This window comes from Gigantopelta aegis, chromosome 8, assembly GCF_016097555.1.
Source record: "Gigantopelta aegis isolate Gae_Host chromosome 8, Gae_host_genome, whole genome shotgun sequence".
Taxonomy (NCBI): domain Eukaryota; kingdom Metazoa; phylum Mollusca; class Gastropoda; order Neomphalida; family Peltospiridae; genus Gigantopelta; species Gigantopelta aegis.
The window spans coordinates 43553638-43573404 of record NC_054706.1 but is presented as its reverse complement, the minus strand read 5'-3'; the positions used below and the strand labels follow the sequence as shown (position 1 = coordinate 43573404).

The window sequence follows — 19767 nt, the reverse complement described above, 5'->3', positions numbered from 1 at the left end:
AAATGTGCACAGTATGTGAAATGCACTAAATACTGGATGTATAACTACCAAAACAGCTTGTTAAACAGTCTGTTAATGTACACAAAATATACAATAGTGCATTTTTTCTGTGACACCCACATACATGTTCTTCTTTGTTTCATTTTATATCTATAGCAGTAATACCTGGTACCTCAATAGTAACATTTTACAAGCAGGAATAGAAAATTGGCAACTTGGATAATATTAAACACATACAATGTGCATAAAATAATGTAAATTACATTTTTACTGATTGGTTGACTTTTGATAACACTTCATGTTCGTGAACACTAATTAATTCACACAATAATAATGCTGTGCCATAGTTTAACCAATTTAAATGTTTTGTTAAGCTTTACAGCAGTAATACTAAAATTATCCAGAATGTTGACTTCAGATATATGACACAAGGATCACGCAAGGGGGCGACATGGGCAAAATAATCGCCCTTTAATTCTAAAGTTCGTCTAACTTTTCATCCATGGCGAAGTTCTGAGTCGCCTTCTTTAAAAAAAAATATATATCACAAAGATTCTGCCTTTTTTTCCCTCGGAAATATCAGTACATTTCGCCTCCCATTTTGTCCAAAGATCACGTGACCACATTTCGCAATCGGCCAGTGGACTTGGTTATTTCTGTCAAATTATATTTATTAATAATACATAGGGGAACAACACAATATTTTATTGCTATTTTTATTTGTTACGCACTGTTTTATAAACGCAAGGGAACTGAATAAATAAATCGCAAACAAAAATAATTTGTTAAAAATAATGTTCAATGTTACCAACTTTTCAAGATTCATCACTTTCAAACATAAAGGAGTCTATTTAAAGAGCATTAATAGGCCTTCTTTGTTTCTCTGCGAGCCTATCGGAATTTTTTAATGACAATAAACAGAAATCTCCTTACACCATTCAGTCAATTGATACAGACTTTGTGTTTACAACAGAGTACTACAGAGACTGCTGCCTATCACTAGCTGGTCACATGAAAGGAGATCATATGTGACCAACTGTATGAATAGCTGCAAAAATGCATTACCTTTGTGATTAGAGATTGACAATAAACACAGTTCTTGTAAACTTATACACAAATTAAATTAATTGATATGGACAAGGTAAATAATTACATGTACATTAAAGATTACAAACCTATGTAAATAGGGGTACGAGACTAGAGGTAGTAAGCATAAACAAACATTAGGACAAAACCTTTGTGAAATAATTTTACCACTTATGGCATGAGTCCATATAAAATATTCATTCTTTTATTACAAACTGAATATTGATGCATACATGTATAGTCCATCCCATCTTCCTACCAAAATGTTTTTTGTAAATATTTTCAGTTTGGTTTGACGTAAAAAGAAAAGTAAAAGCGTTTTGGAAATGAAAACAAAAATACTATTTTTGTGTACAATTTAGAAAACAATTATCTCAAAAATAAATAACTTGTAGTAAATTTCATAGTATGAAAAAAGGCGTTCCCTGTGGAAGGATTATAGCTTGGTTATGTCTTTTCAAAGTTGGCTTTGTTCAAGTGGAAGTGGTTCCTGAAAAAGGTTTTCCAAACATATTGCAAAAAATAACTTCGGAAAACAAATCTCCATAACTCCTAAATTCAAGGGCCACATCTCTATCAAAAATAGGTAAATCATCAAGAAAGTCAAACTTGATCTGTAATAGTACATGATAAAGCTATACACCAAATTTAAGCTCAATATTTTGAGGCACTGGGGAAAAAGGTTTGGAAAACAAATGTTAGAATCTCCTAAGTTCAAAGGCCATAACTCTGTCAAACATGAGTAAATCAGTATGAAAGTCAAACTTGATATGTAATAGTATATGATAAAGCTGTATAGGTACACATAATGTCAGGTCAATATACTGGTATGGAGGAATTGGGTAAAAAAGATTTGGAAAACAAATGTTTGTATCTCCTAAGTTCAAAGGCCATAACTGTCAAATATGGGTAAATTGGTATAATTTAAGTCAAACCTGATCTGTAATAGTACATGATAAAGATACACACAAAATTTCAGGTCAATATCTTGAGGCATTGGGTAAAACAAAGTCAGGAAAACTCATTTCTGTATCTCGTAAGTTCAAGGGCCATAACTCTGTCAATAACAAGTAAATTGTCATTAAAATCAACTGGATCTGTAATATTAAATGATAAAGTAATACAAAATATTTCAGATAGATATCTCGAGTAAATGTAAACAAGAGTATCGGTGAGGTACATGATAACGCCCTTTCAGGAGTTTGATGGAAAACAATAGATATTAATGAATATGTTACATGTATGCTTCAATTCTAATTATGTGAATACAGACAAATTGTTTGATTTATTTGTATCACAGTGACCTAGTAATTGTATGTGACACACCACCATCCCAAGTTCTTCCTACATGTGAGGTTTGATGGTCCTGTATGCATCTGTATGCAAGATATGATCCAGACATGGATTTACTGGTATGTGCAGTAGACCATGAAAAGTAGGTCACAGTGACCTAGTAATAGTACACGGCACAGCGCCATTCCAAGTTGTTCCTACATGTGAGCATGTGCATCTGTATGCAAGATATGGTCCGGACAGGAAAAAGTTAGCAGACAACCTATTATAGATGGGCGTATAAAAAGACATCCAGAAAACTATATGTGGGACAAATGGATGGATAGGTGGATGGATGAATCGACGGACACACAGACAGACAGAAGGATGGCGATAAAACCTATAGTCCCCTCCGGTTGATCCTGTAGGACCTATAGAAGATTAATAAAAATGATATATACGTATATATACGAATATATATTACCTGATTTCTGTGGAAGTTTCAAGACATGTGGTTTCATGTCAGCCAGAATCTTGTCAAACTCCTGGTCCAGCTCCTGATAGGAGTCCTGACCATCCATGATGGACTCTTCCCGGTCTCCTTCAGAACACCAATCTTTCTCCTTCAACCGAGTTCTCCTTTCTCGTACCGTGTGTCTCCTCTTTTTCCTTTTATATCTTAAATAGTCACAAGAGTCTTCTGTGGTTTCCTGGACACCATGCCTTTGTCCTTGGTCTAGCTGCTTCTGTTTGGACAAACAAACATAAAAATATCGAAGATCAGCCAATAATTCTTTCATGTCACTCTCATCAACTAGTATCTTATTAACCATTTCATCCTCAGGTTCCTGAAACACATCAGAGATTGTTGAGGATATTTTATGACCACTACTAACATACTTGCTTAATAATGGATCACAGACCCCGAGGTCTAAACCCTGGTCTGTTGACAATGATTCAATGTTCCGAGAACTACTGCTCTTAACTGTAATATTTACATCAGCAATTCCAGAACTGCTGCTACAAGATGTTGGGCCCTTAAGAGCAACCGTCTGATGTTCTTCCTGTGATTTAAGTAATGCTTTATTGTATTCATCTTGAACCCACTTATGCTGACCACTCTGGTCACAAGAAAAAACACTATCTATTTGCTGAAAACCACAAGTCACCACAGCACCATTATGAGTTTTAGTGTTAGTAGTGCAAGCTGAACAAGATTCTACACAGGAATGTGCATTGTGAGGTCTGTTTGGTGGTACATGATCAGTGATTTTGCAGGGCACAACAGCTTGGTGGCTACCAGAGATGTCATATAGTTGGCTGGGTAAAATGCTCTCACCATGGGTCTTCTCCATTGGAAAAGTCTGAGGAACTATAAAGTTATTGTCAGAAAGTACATTTATTTCTTGTCCCAAATACCTGTCAGACTTTTCAGAAGAGTAGCATTTAATATCTTGCTTTAAAACAATTCCATTACAATCTGTATTACTTAATGATGATGTCTGTGGAGTTTTTATAATACCATCAACCTGATCAGCTTCAGTTTTTTCATATTGCTTTTCCATAGTCCATTCAGAACATGGTAAAACACTCTGCTCATTTATTGTTGACAAATACTTTTTATCTAACGCAGGTCCCATTTCAGCTTCATCATTTTCTTTATTTCTTTCTGAAGCATTTTGATCTGGTACCGTTTCCTTACTACTTGACCTTTCTGATTTGAAATCAGCTTTTAAAGCCAGAATTGATTGAATAGTTTTTTTAACATGCTTGTGTTTTGCAGATTCTTCACCACCAGTGAACTGCTGAAGAAGATCTTCCAGTCTGCTCTGTACACCTCCCATCTGCTTTGACGTCTGCTTGCACTTAGATGATGAACGTAAAGCAGATGGCACAGTTGTATAGTCTGACTCCTCCTGGTTGGTATTTGGAATATTTTCTTTAAGATCACCATTTCTCATTTCCTTGGAAAATGAATTTTCAGTAGGAAAGGAAACATGTTGGATTTTGTTATCAAATTCCAATTTTTTTTCAGATTGGGCAACATCAGTTAATGCCTTTTCAGTTGGACTTGTTTCATTCACTTCTTCTGGAGGTTTTGAAGTATTAATTTTCTGTTTTTGTGTTGGATAATCCTCAGTGGCTGGAAAACATCTTTGATGTCTGACAACATCAGCCTTGGCTCTGTTAGCAGCCTTTGATTTCGTCCTGTGATTGAGCTGCTGCAGTTCTTTGGCCAACTTTGCCAGATCATTGTGACTTCTTGACCAGACAGACATTGTAAGTTATTTTTGATTACTTTAATCTAACCAGTTTGGTATTTAAGTAATTTTTATTAGGTGCATTTCATAATTATATTCAAATATTTCTGTATTTTAAAAAAGAAAATCAATCTTTGATTTTCAGTATTCAATCTTTGATTTTCAGTATTCAATATTTTAATACTAAACTCAATTTCAGTACTTCATAAACAAAAGTAATACTTTATTAATCTATGTCATAACCCCAAAAGATAGGGAAAATCCAGCAAAGCTGATACGAGAAACCACTGTTATTAATACTAAAGAACAGTTTGAAAATTTAGAATTTAAAATATCTTATGATCTCACATAAAATGATCCTGCATGTAGAACCTAAAGTAGAAGAATCATCTTGTGAGAACAATAAGAGTATCAGAACAAAATCAGCTATGACTGAAATGTATTTATCGTTACTACAACTGATGAACTCAATGTAGAAATGTCCTTTTCATCAGAAAACATATTACTAGCATGTTCAGTATCAAAATCCTGAATATCTGGGTCACATTAACACTGATTTACAGACTGCCATAATAAATCCAACAAATTATTTTCGAATTACATTACAAGTCATGCAAATGATGATCACATTTAATGACATAGGTTGGCATAAAAACTGATATCTCCTTACAGAATGAATAACATTTTGACAAGCTCGGAGAACAGAGTATGGGGATTAAATTAACAAACTATTATCCGTTATAGGCATCATGTGACCATGCTACACAACCCTTTCCAATCTGAGAATGCCTCTATCCAATGAATAGCCACTTTGGGTAGTGACAATATCACTTTATAACCTTAATCCTTCTATAAAAACAGACAAGGCGTTACAATCAAATTATGAAGAGCACTTTTTTGATCAGTTACAAGAATTAAATAGATAAAGATATCACACTTTTATGTCGACACTGGTTCCCTTCAAATAAATCATTAATGTCACCAGTTATCATTCAATTTTCCCTCAGTCCCTAGACATCAAAGAATTTAGCTGATAACCTAAAGATTTGGGTTTTTAATTGAAAATAAAATACAAATAAAAATTTAGTGTTCATCCTATGCTTATGTTATTGCTTTCAACATTAATATGAGAAACACCCCACAGACATGAAGTTTAAGCTGCTGTTTTCCCAGAACTTTATAGTTAAACATTAATGTATTTAATATTTAGAAACTGTTATACATTAATCCAGCAAAAATGTAAACTTGTGACAAATATATATACACATCTTCCAAGTCATTAAATCTTTGTAAGTAGATATATAAACAAAATGCATGTTCACCCAATGTAAAGCCTTCAGGCTGCAAGGTGAAAAGTGCCTTAAACAAATTACATTTATTAACTGTTCATCTGACCTGGGATGACAGTTCGTATTCAGGTATATAAATTAGCACTGTGATCTAGGTAACACAATCTCTGGTTTACACCTCCATAGGAAGGCAAGTATTTGTCAGACAGGTCTATGGGGTGGTATAATTGATACCTACATCCATCTACTGACAGCTCCTTAACTGATTTTAACATGCAAAAGTATAATTACAAAAACAAAAACACTCCTGTTACACATCTGTATATGTACGTAGTTGTAAAAATTCACACATCAATTCCACATTTCCATTCACTAAAGAAACAGGTTATAATTCACAATATCAACAGACAGAATTAATCCCAAGATTTCCGCATCTTAATCCTTGCATTGCATGACTGGCACAGCCATTCCGACCTCATCACTTCCACATATCCATAATTAAAATCATTCCATAAAACAGCTGAGAACCAACTAAAACAACTGTAGTAGTCTAATGGTTAATCCAGAATTAAGCCTGTAGCTAATAAACATTAAATATTGATGCATTATTGATAAGCTTATATAGTTCTTCATTAATATACTATTAAGTGTATGACAGTGCCAGTGAGGTTACCACTGAATGGCGATGGGCCAACCAATTACAGACAGACTGACAAGCCCACCAGACTAGAACACGCAGAAATAAAGACCTGGCAAAGATAAAATGAATTGTCCATTGCCGAAAACCCCTGATAAGATAGAAAATCAAAGAAATGCATAAACAGTGTAATGTGACAAGTGTGGTTGGATTCAGTGACGGGTAGAACAGTATATAAAATGTGTAACAGTAAGATTAAAGATAATTTCACACAATGAGATACAAATCTACATGTTCATGTAACACTAGAATGTGTCTGTATTCATGCAGCCCTGATCCTAGGTTGTGGGGTGTTAGGGATATATCATTAACATTTACCCATACAGAATGCAATAAGTAATGTTAATGCAAATTAAAAACCTTGCTGTCAGATTGAAAAATAAATAAATAATAAAATAAACTTATCACTGAATCTCATCTTTAACACATACAATGTAGTATGGCAAATATTTTTACAAGCATACACGCACTATCTAACTTGAACAAAATAAAAATAGTATGTTTTCTGAAGTAGCTACAGTACTTGTAATTACAGACCTGAATGGGACAACAGTTTTAAAGGAATTTAGAATGAATGTTAAAAATTATATTTGCACATATATTTAAAGGAACATAATTTCCCTAGATATTACAAATTTCATGCAAGAAAACAATACTTTCTGTTTGATACATCAGCAAGCTACTTGTGACCTACTTAAACATCATGAACTATTGGCCAAATGCAACTGCAGTAATTTTATTAGAGAATTCATAATACATGTGCATGTAACTACACGGTATGGGTAGGACAATGCACTAATTTTCCCCTCAGTATGGAAATATTAGTTGATTTATTACACTACAGGATTCCAGCTTTCACAGAAATGATCATATTTGATACCATTTCAGTAGCATGTTGTCAAAATTACATGGAACCAAAATCCATCTTCATGTACAGTAACATAATGCACCACTGCTATGATTACCAAAAACCAGTATGCAATGGATTCTGTTGATCACAGGGCACGGAACAGAAAGTGTTTTCTGTAAAATTTGAAATCCTCAGGCCTGAAATACCCGATAGTTAATTTGCCGGTCATTTAGTTTGTTTTATTCTCCAAACAAAAAAATAAGTTTGTATTATTTAATGGTACCACTAGAACACACTGATTAACTACTGTAAACCAGATTAATATTGCGACATGATTTACACACCGTATAACGCATATTCGCGATTGTTAAATTTCTTTTAATGACTGTTGGCAACTGTAAAAAAAAACCCAACTAAATGGCCAATATTGCCTATATTGGTCTGAAAAAAAACCCACACCTCATTGTCAGAAAAGCGATGTTTCCTGATACTCGACTTTGAACAATTGTTTCTGGTTAAGAGGATTAACCACCTTGCATGTAACAAAAACAGCTTTAGTTTTTAACAATTAATATACTGGTAGCTGAAAGAATGTTTATTCACCACTGATTGGTGTGGCGCTCATTAGTAAATAGTAGAGAAAACACCACACAACTTAAGTAAGCTAATTCAGTAACCTATTATTATTGCATTATTTTGAGTTTCATTTCTGGAATGAGAGTACTGAAGTGCAAACGAGAAGTTTTTATTACAGGGTGGAGAAAGGCTGGAATAATTGAATTACATATATGTCTAGCAATTCAGGACAAACGTTAGTAAATGGGACATTAGTGGTCATGATTTACAATAATCATTGTGAACTGGCGAAATGGAACAAATTAGTGGTACTTACTAGTATTTAGTATTTTTGAACATGTCTGTTACATCAATAAATTGAATGATTATTATTATGTCTGTGTTTTGTTTGTTTTCCTTCATGGTTTACTAATAATAGAAAATCAGACACCACCTTAGCATACTCTAACCTGGAAAATAATGTGTGCATATAAATTTTGCGAAATTAATATTCATGTGGGGGTTTTCCCAGTTTACAGTAATCATCAGCCATTGTATATCAAACATTAGTTGGTTGGTTTAAGGACACCACTGATTATTAATAATCAGTGCTGGATCTACAACATTTCATAAATGTTTTGACAAAGTCTTCAAAGGAAAGAAAGAAAGAAATGTTTTGTTTAACGACGCACTCAACACATTTTATTTACGGTTATATGGCATCAGACATATGGTTAAGGACCACACAGATAATGAGAGAGGAAACCCGCTGTCGCCACTGCATGGGCTACTCTTTTCGATTAGCAGCAAGGGATCTTTTATATGCACCATCCCACAAACAGGATAGTACATTCTTCAAAGGAAACCCACTACATTTTTCTGTTATAGGTAATGGATATTTTATAAGAACATTTTCAGACTGAACAGGACATACCACAATCTTTTATAATAATATACTACTCATGAAGCACTCATTCTTCTACCACTAGTTTGCTATTTGTTTCAATGGAAAACACTCAGGATTATTTGGGAGAATTTAGTGGCCAATCACATAATTCTCAGCTACCTGTAGTTTACTAGTGTAATTTTAATAAGTCGACAAACAATACAACTGTATCAGTCTGAGATATACTAAGGAAAAATGTGAATATTTATTTTTCTATGTGTGCAGTTACTTCTTTCTCAACATGAATTTTAAAACTGCTATGGAAGCTATTTACAAAGTAGTAAAATAGGATAGTTTTATTTCATGTGTACATTTTACACATTGAAGCATAATAACAAAAGAAAACATCCATTAAAAAAACAAAAAAACAAAACAAACAGCAACAAACAATCAACCCTTCCCCAAGCAAAACAAAAACAAACCAAACAAGTTGTCACCCACGCCTCCCCAATCAAACTGTTATTTACCAAACCACGTGATATGAATTAACATTGAATTTGGTGAATATACAGTACTTCACTGTTAAATCACTAAAAAGCTCATTAACATTGAATTTGGTGAATATACAGTACTTCACTGTTAAATCACTAAAAAGCTCATTAACATTGAATTTGGTGAATATACAGTACTTTACTGTTAAATCACTAAAAAGCTCATTAACATTATTTCATGAACCTTAAATTTTTATATTTTGTTTGGCTAGTTAAAAATTTAATTTGGATACAAGTCTTATGACTAAATTTACCAAACTGCTACTAATTTTGGTGCTCCAGCTTAAACTATGCACACACCCTCCCCCCCCAAAAAACCAAAAAGCATGTTTGAAGGAAAATGTGACTTCTTTTGTCAGATCAGGGCAGTAACATTATAACACAAATACCGAACAGAGATTAACAGCAAGTTAGGTCAGCTGAACACTTGAACCAACACCCAGGGTGTTCATACTTCAAGTAAATGACAGACCCGACACGAGGATTAAAATTCCATTAACAGGTACTTGTCAAAGTCAAATCTTCAAAAAGACGTAGAAACTGATACAAGGGGCCAAAAGACAACACCAGACACAGGCTCAAATCAGAGTTATGGTCAAGGTTCCAAATCAGTGGCATTGCAATTTAGGGACATTCAAAAAATCATAACCACTGGTATAAGGATGCACTTTTTATCAAATATTCAACACCAATAAATAAGAAAATTAATTTTTATTTGCCTTGAATAAGTAAAACAATTTTGTCATACCCATAATACATTGTAATAAATCATTGTTAAAAAACCAACAAGAAAATTTAAAAATAAACATTTGATGCATCTTCACTACTACTCCCCCCCCCCCCCCCCCGTTAACATTTTTGGAATAGCCCTTAGTAAATTTTACAGCTAAAGTGATATCCTTATGATAAGATCTACCAATATGAACAAATGCCATTGTGCATAATTACTGGGCATGAAATCTGTACAATAATAAAGACACCAACCAGCCAATGTAATTGGTGTTAAGCTGGCAGCATGCAGTGGTAGTCTGTAACCATACATGAATCTATTAATTAAATTATTCTGTTATTTATTATAGCCAACATAAATGAATTTGAGTACATAAAATTTTCAGTAAATAATTATGATTACTATTAATTTAAAGTGTGAATTATAAAAGTCTACGTACAAGCTCCACTGGCTACATGGAAGTCTGTAGATGCATGGTTAGACCTATTGAGAAGAAGTTTGTTTTGTTTAACGACATCACTAGAGCACATTGTGTATTAATCATTGCCTATCGGATGTCAAACATTTGGTAATTTTGACATATAGTCTGAGAGAAAACCTGCTACATTTTTTCATTAGTAACAAGAGATCTTTTATATGCACCATCCCAGACAGGATAGCACAAACCACGGCCTTTGATATACCAGTCATAGTGTACTGGATGGAATGAGAAATAGCCTAATGGGCCCACTGATGGGGATCAAGCCCAAACCGACTGCTCATCAAGCGAGCACTTTATTACTGAGTTACGTCCTGCCCCCAACCTATTGACAGATCTCTTAATTAACATTTTCAAAGAAAGAGGATTAATACATTTTATGCCTCATGAATGTCTAACCCCTAGTCATATATTTATTGTAAATGTACACAGTATCTGAATAACATAATGATAATGCCAAAGGCAATTACAAGTGATGACCTGTTCTTATTTTATATACTGGTAAACTTGCCTTGTAAAGAGATTAAAAGTTTGTTTGGTGTATCAAATAATGATTAATTATAATTTATTTTTGGACATGCATATACATCTAAGTTAAGTTCAAGCATGCATTCATGGACAACAAACATCTCTGCTATATGGACCATGCCCCGTGCTTGTAAATCTTAAAGTCTAGACTTTAATAAAGTCCAGACTTTAACGTCATGGCAACACCATTCAAATAGCATTACATTAAAGTCTGGACTTTATTAAAGACTTTAAGTTTTATAAGCACGGGCCCAGATATCCAGGTTAGATCTAGTCCGACAGTAAAGAAGCACCCTAACCATTTATTCCTGACATGTCTGTTAATATCTATAATGCAAAAAGTGAGATGATTTAATTTTCAGCATCTATTGCAAAATAGCACCTCCATTCACATATAAATTCTGGAATAGCCCCCCCCCCCCCCCCCCACCCCACCTTTCAAAAAGGAAAAGAAAGAATATCTTTTATTTCAGTAAGCTTTCAAATAGGACCCAAAATATTAAGCTAACTATCCGTTCTTTAGATTACATCCAAGTTCAGGTGATAAATGTTGTGCCCAAAACAATCATGCCCAAAACAATCATGCCTAAATTACGTACAAACATGCTAACCATTAAAATTCAAAGTTTAATTATATTATAATAACTTGAAATATACTTCTGAATAGTGACAACTGTTAATGACAGTACTGAACTAAAATGACCTTCTTGCACTTAGAAAAAACAAAAATCTCTGTTGTGCACAGTCCTGACTATAAAATTAATTTTGAGATATTCGGTGAGGCTATTTGGTGTCTAACATATTATGGTTATTTCAACACTTGGTGATGCGAGAAAGAAGGAAATCTGCTGCCATCACACAGGCTACCACTAAAAAAGGTAGAAGGAAATGTTTTATTTAATGACATACTCAACACATTTTATTTACGGTTATATGGCGTCGGATCTTTTATATACTTTCCCATACACAAGTCAGTACATACCCAAGACTTTGAAGTATCAGTTGTAGGGCTGTGTAAAAGAAAGTGGTGTGGTAATTGACCATCGTTTGTAGTATGTATGGTAAATGTTGTGCTGGGTCACACTGGTATATAATTTTTTAACATCACGTTTTATATTGTGCGCCATTTTAAAAGTAACTTAAAGGCATTTATCAAAATGAAATTTTGCCATCAACACACAACATAACAAACTGGTTTTGAGCCCAATTTCAGTGTTCTGCCTTACATACTTTTTGCACTATTCAACTACAGTAAGTGGGGCTTTTTAATCACCCGATACATGTATAAATATTTACAAAATACATCACTTCATACACACACACAGGTACATTTTACAGTTACCAAATAAATATACCGATACACATACATAGGACATGTACATTGGTATATCTACAAAAATACCTAGATATAGAGTCTTAATACAGGACTTGAAGTTGGATTATGTCGGCTTTATGTGTAACTAAATCTGGGATTACTGTGACATGACTTCTCGTCCCGTACTGAAGGGTTAATTATCACCTTTACAAAAGGTGCGTAGTCTGGCTTATCAGTGTATATATTATTAATTATGTTTCAAGACATTCAAAAGAACAGCACTGTAAAATGTCATCAATATCTGACAGGAGCGATAATAAATAAAAAAAAAAAAAATAATCATTATGTATTTTGTTACAAATCATAGATTGTATGTAGAAGAGCATGTTTTAACAAACTGAGCATATACTTAAAAAGAATGGTGGTCTATAGATTTAAAAAATGGGTTGGAAAACAAGATTGATATGTATATATAAAAAATCAGTTCAAGGCTGCCTTGGCTAGATACATGTAACGGTGAGTGCTGGGCGTACCTCAAACTGACTGAAATCGGATCATAATTAATAGTCATTCTTCAGTGTCTGAATTTAGCTCAGTTCGTTCAGTGCGTGTCTGAGGTCATCCCAGGTGTTTGAGTCGAAGGATCGAGTCTCCTCAGTGGAACCATTCTCTGACTGGGTTTCCCCCCATCCCAACCAATGCCCTACCGCTAGTTTATAAAAAATCATGGTCTGTGCTCTCCTATCTGTGAGGAAAATGAATATGAAAGATACCTTGCTATTAAAAAAATGTAAAAGGTTTCTTCTGAAGACTATCAAAATTACCAAATATTTGACATCTAAAAGCTAATGATTAATTAATCAATGTGTGCTGGTGATAAAAAAAGTTATGTAGACAAAATATTTTTTAGAAAAATAATAATCTCCAAGTTATACATAAAAAACCCCCCAAATAACAGAAGATTGAAAAATAAGCCTTGTGATTAAATATGTCATATACAACCATCATATTGGTATGCTATACCATAAAACATATTGACATCACTTATTTAAAGCACATAAACTTTGAAAAAATAATAATGGTTTGATGTTATCAATATTAATTTTTTTTATCTCCATATAGTCCCGCATTGAATGTAATGCAGTTAATTATATTCTTTTCGTCAGAAATATTATTTTTGGGATGACATAAATAAATAACTATTAATGTACATTTTTAGGGTGCTTTATAAAATCATTACAATAAAATTGTGGACTAGGTTTATTTGATCTCGGAACAGCATGGTGCAAATTGTGGAAAGGGTGGGGACAGGATGGCATTACACCACTGAAATATGCCCTTTCCTTTTTCTGGGACAATATATGTAAAATATCCTAAAATGAGAGCCATTTTGAATTTCAATGAATTTCTAATTCTGGATAGTATTAAGAATAAAAAGAAATATGTTTTACTGACTTGAGCAAAACATATTTTTAATTTACATAACTGCCTGGACAAAGTGCCGTTGCGAAGCAGAAGGTTACCGCTCAACCAAGTTGCCAGCCAGACAAGGCCAGGCCTCTGCCGTCTCAACCGGATGCCGGAACAAAATGGAGCATCCAGGTCAAGAAGATCCGACCTCAATTTCAGAAGTGTATCATGGGCGGTGTAGTAGAAAGAGACTATACCCTACTGCCGGGACCTGAAAGATGGGGCTTGTGGTGACACACCACCAGGAGGGAGTCTACTGCAAGCAATCCTGGTACCGGAAATGGATAGCCACACCATTCACAGGATCGTCAAGGCTCTCTTCAGGAAGCACTACTTGAATTTCTGCACCATACTGTACCAACCAAAATGGAAACGCCATATTCACAACTTTGCTGGTTCGGAGTCCATCAGCACACCTTATGGCTAACTTTCCACAACCTTTGCCTCTAAGTAAGGGCTTACTAGTAGTCAGACTTTAAATTTTTTGGCCGCAGTTCAAAATAATATGCTTATTTTTTTCATAAATAGTCTGACACACTTTATTTTGGCAGCCTGTCTAAATTGCTCAAATCGGCTTAAACGGTTCTGGCCGTGTACTCAAATTTTATTTTGGGACAGACATGAGTAAAATGTGTTTCAGCTATTCTTTTTGGCTTTCTGTCCTTGACCTATTAAATTATTACAAATTCCGCCCACCTCAAACTTACACCCCCCCCCCCACCTCCCGGATTTAATCACTGGTGATTACAACCTTTGTGGTATATAAGAATGTAAATAGAGTTTCAGCTCAGCTCACCTGCTAGTGTCACAGTAAATAAATTTTTAAATGGTATATAAATTTTGGAGACCTATAAAGACCAATGCTTTCTGCCATAGAATAATTTGAGGATAAGTAATAAAAACAGTACAAACCATGTGCCCCATCTAGGTGGTAATGGGTTTAAAATCTTTTGAAATTCACCACTGCATTTCATGTATTTTGACAAAGTTTAAACAGCATTTCTTTATTATAATCTTTTTAAAAATTATTAAAATGTATAATTTCCAGGGGAAATACAGGATTTGCTAGCATGTACGAAATGTCACATTATTTGCTTGACAGGTTGTACAAAAAATATAAAACTGTGATAAAGACTGTTTCATATGTTATGGTGAAATTATGTTTGTTTTGTAATAGCATGCCCCTGTGATTAAATCTGTTTAGTCTTGAATTCCATTGTAAAAGGAAATACCACAACTCTAAGTTTTATTTTCACTGTTTATTTGAAAATTTATTGTGCACATTTGTGCATTAAACACTTAGTAATTAGGCTAATGCTAATACTTACACAACTTGTTAAAATACATGTCAGGTTATTACTTAAAATATTTTTTGTGATCATAACTTCTAACACTGTATAACATGCTAGGAGTTAATTATGATCACAAAAACAGTTTAAGTAATAACCTGACATGTATTTTTATAACTGTACAAGTTATATATAGAGTACACTTGTACAAATTATTATATATAGTACAATCCGAGAAATATATTTGGCTGTAGACTGCAGGTGTTCAATGGTTTGTTGTTGTTTTTTGACACAATTTGTAATGCAACATAATTATACATATGCAAGAATAAGACAATAAGAGTTATTCCCCTTTGTTTATAAATTGCTTTTGAAATCGGTTTTGACAAATTAAAGTGCATAGCAAAGCGAGTTGTGCTGCTGAAAGTAGTGCTGCTTTAACCACCAATGAAGAAGACCATGACAAATTTGACATGGATTACAACTTCAAAGATTATAACACTGAGAATGGCTCAAAAAGTACAGTCATGTTATAAACATGACTACATGTAACTTACATAAAGTTAACATTAACGAATAAACAGAATATACTAATCTTCAAAACTGACACCATTAACATAGTGTTACATAAAACTGAATACTAACAATAAACCTAAAAATAATCTGCCATATATTAATATAAATTCAAGTTTAACATTATCACTCTGAGTTATTAATTTATAAATTTTAATTGTTAATTCAAGTTAAGCCTAGCTTATAAAACTTTTAGAGCCCAGGGCCCCATTCCATGAAGAGATCTTAGCACTACTATCGCTGTAAATACCTACCATCGCAACCTTCATTTTTTAAAAATACAATTGCCAGCACGTTCTACAACGAAGCGTACCTTACTATTATCGTAAATTACTGTGAAAATGTACAGTAGGTATGAGGCAGTTGTAAGCCACTAACGTAGATGTTAAATGGCAGTAAGATGATGATTTGATCATTTTCTAAGAAGGATACTCACGTTTTTTGTAAAAATAGATCTAATATATTTACCAAATACCTAGGCCATATGATCTTCACAGGAAATACGGGAGATAACTCTGTATTATGCATTCAACAATTACCACTTGGCAAATAAACTGACAAAGTTACTTCATGGATGTCCAATACCAATGAATATATCCAAGATGTTCCGAAAAGTCAGTAACCAATTTATTATTTAACTAATTCGTACTTCTTCGCAAAGAAGCTTTTAATCATTAAATGGATACTTATGACTACCGTACGGTTGCTTTGTGGAACGGCTGTAAAGTTTACGGTGCCAGTTGTAAAACTCACCGTAAGTCACTACAATTAACCGTAGCTACAATTCTTTCGTGGAATGGGACCCTGACTCAATCTCAAATGACATTACACACATGCAATTTGTATGACGTTGTCATGACATTATGTCTCAGACTTTATTAGGAAGGAAGGGAATGTTTTATTTAACGACGCACTCAACACATTTTATTTACGGTTATATGGCATCGGACATATGGTTAAGGATCACACAGATACTGAGAAAGGAAACCTGGTGTCGCCACTACTCTTTTCAAATAGCAGCAAGGGGTCTTTTATATGCATCATCCCACAGACAGGATAGTACATACCACAGCCTTTGTTACACCAGTTGTGGAGCACTGGCTGGAACTAGAAATAGCCCAATGGGCCCACTGATGGGAATCGATCCTAGATCGACTGCGATCAAGCGAGCACTGCACCACTGAGCTACATCGCAACCCCTAGAGACTCTTATTAGTCTTGAGTCTAGACTCTAAAAGTTTTATAAGCACCAGGCCTGGTCGACCTTGAGATTACACAGATGATCAGTTGCTGACTGACTTCTCTACATCAGACTGCGATTGTGTCAAGATTGCGTTGCCAATCCTGTGTGACCCAAGTGCTCTTGCGATGGTGTTGCTATGATCCATGTTAGGTGGCAATAAACAAAATCATCCGTCACAATGAGTTCAACATTTTGAACTTCTGCAATGCGACAAAACAGGCTCCCAACCATCAGACACAGATCGCAGTTGACCGGAGCATGCACACGACGATGTTCATGCATTCCAAACTAAAAAAATTATTTTATCCAATTGACATCCAGTAGCTATTATTTATATAGAGAAAATATGTTAAAAACAAAATGAACAGATAAATATACTGTATGACAGTTGTAAATAATGATTAAAAATATTTTCTTTAAGAAGTTAATATTTTAAAATATATATTTATATGATTATTATACTTCTCTTAAGAAAAAGGTAATGATCATTAAATGAATGGTTGCATCTAGCTTGATTCTATGAGGGTTTGGGTAGGGTAGATGGTAATGAAATTTTTGGTCATGATCATCAGTGTTCGAGATTAAATTTTTTGGCCAGTATCCCAGTTGGATACTAACATTTTAAAATCTGGTATCCCACCTGAGAATTTAGTATTATATGGTATCCCAGTCAGATACTGGGTTCTTGAAGTCTGGTATCCAAAATTAAATTCTGGTATTCCCGGGATATCGGGATACCGTTAATCTCGAACACTGGTCATCTTTTGTTAACTGTTTTGATTTTTTATGGGTTTGTTTTTCTTCAAATATAGGGATGTGGATTGATTTAAACATATTTTATTGCTTTTTAAAAAGATAATGCATTAGGCGCATGCTATACAACTTACTAGGCCTTCTCCATAATACATATTCATGACTAATATATTTTTGCAATTTAAATATGAATAGAAATAAATATTATTGAAAGAGAAAGAAAGGGAAAATTAAGGAAACAGAGAAAAGATGCAGGGATATGGATGATAACTCCCCTCCCCTGATGTATAATAGCTAAGACCCTGGAAGAGAATATATTAAAAATTAATAACTTAATATACATGTAAAAATAGAATTAAACATGCTATTTTTAGTTTTTATTCAGCAACTAAACTTAATGATCATATTTGTTACAGGTGACCCGAGTGTGCTTGTGATTTTCTGATTTTCTGTGTGCCATTTTTACACATCATATGATTCTCATGTAATTTCCCCTATTGGTGACCTGACTACGTTAATTTTCTTGTGATTCTGACTGTCAGGGTCTGATCGATCTGTGTAAATGCAAAGTTGACCTGAGATAGGCTTTAAGCATCTTATAGTTCTTAACTGATGTTACATTATATCTCAGTCATACCGACTGCAGTAAAAATGCTTGTTACACCCTTTTAAACAAACTGCCCAAAGTTTGCTGTCATTACATATAAATATAGTTTCTTTTTTGGAATATTACTAGAAATAGTATCAGTGTCTGTATTTCCAATCAGTTTTTGTCTGCCCTGAGGGATTTTGCCTCTCAATAAATTCATATGTACAATATATATACTGTGCATTAAGAAATAAAATTAATTTTGATCAGGTACAAACATTTGGACATTAGTAACACATTTAATATATAGCCATTTTGGCTGCATCTTGGGGGGGGGGGGGGGGGGAGAGAATCAGTTTTTGGACGGATGTACAATCTATATGACCTTTTAAAAAATTGATTAACTTTATAATTATCACTATATAGCCACCACTGTCAAACAGTTAATTATTAATCACTGTTCTTTTGAAGTTTTCACTGATGTCAGGCGTAAGTATACGTGACAAATTCGGCAATGCTAATTTCCGCCCCCTGACAACGCGCAAACATTTTGGAAGTAAAACTTTTCAGGGGTGCAGAAATGGAAAATATTTGACTAGCCCGCTGGACTAGAACTAAAATGTACTAGCCCACCAGAATTTCTACTAGTCCGCCAGCCTAGAAAATATACTTTTGTTTAGCAATATTTTAATATATATTTATATATTTAATGACAAAAACATTAAGGACACTTGGTAAGTTATCAACATCACGTGGCAAAAGAACGAAATCAAACCCCAAACCTTGATTGACAAATCAATACATGTTGAAATATTCTGATCAAGACTACATCATTCACATTTCATTCATATAGATTTACAAAATTTACATATCGCTAACATACTTTCAATGTAAACAAATCATTTTTAGGAACTATTGACCTTTGACAGGCCCCATTTCCTGTGAATTAGGCTAAACTGGAATCACTATCAAAATGGAACCATTTTTGTTGGCGAAAACGAAAACGATTTGGCTATAATGGCATCTCAATTTAATGGCGACAATGATTGGGTGTTTTTTGGTTGTTGTTTTTTTAAGCTGTAACAGCATTTCATTCGATTGCATTTCACTGACTTCTAGCTAACTGCTAATACTTCTATCTCCACTATATAGACATAAAAATAAAACAAAATAAAAAATGATTAATATAGCTGTTTTACTGAAGCTTATCGTGTAATGATACCATTTTAGCCATACATTGTTTTGGGTTCCGTTTTAGTCATTAAGCCATAGATTGTGGTGCCATTTTAGCCAACGCTAGGTTCAATTTTGTCCAGTTTGGTTCCATTTTTGTTTGGGGCCATTTTGGTATG

General features: G+C 34.0%; 1 protein-coding gene across 3 annotated transcripts in view; it reads right to left on the bottom strand.

Moving 5' to 3' along the window:
• The window catches only part of LOC121378356 (centrosomal protein of 112 kDa-like), an 82013-nt gene that overhangs the window by 60821 nt on the left and 1425 nt on the right, over positions 1-19767 (bottom strand). For all 3 annotated transcript variants that reach the window (XM_041506483.1, XM_041506484.1, XM_041506486.1), the window contains exon 2: positions 2843-3104. In XM_041506483.1, the coding sequence (XP_041362417.1) occupies positions 2843-2939 (97 nt within the window). In that variant the 5' untranslated portion in view covers positions 2940-3104. The remainder of the gene's footprint in view (positions 1-2842; positions 3105-19767) is intronic.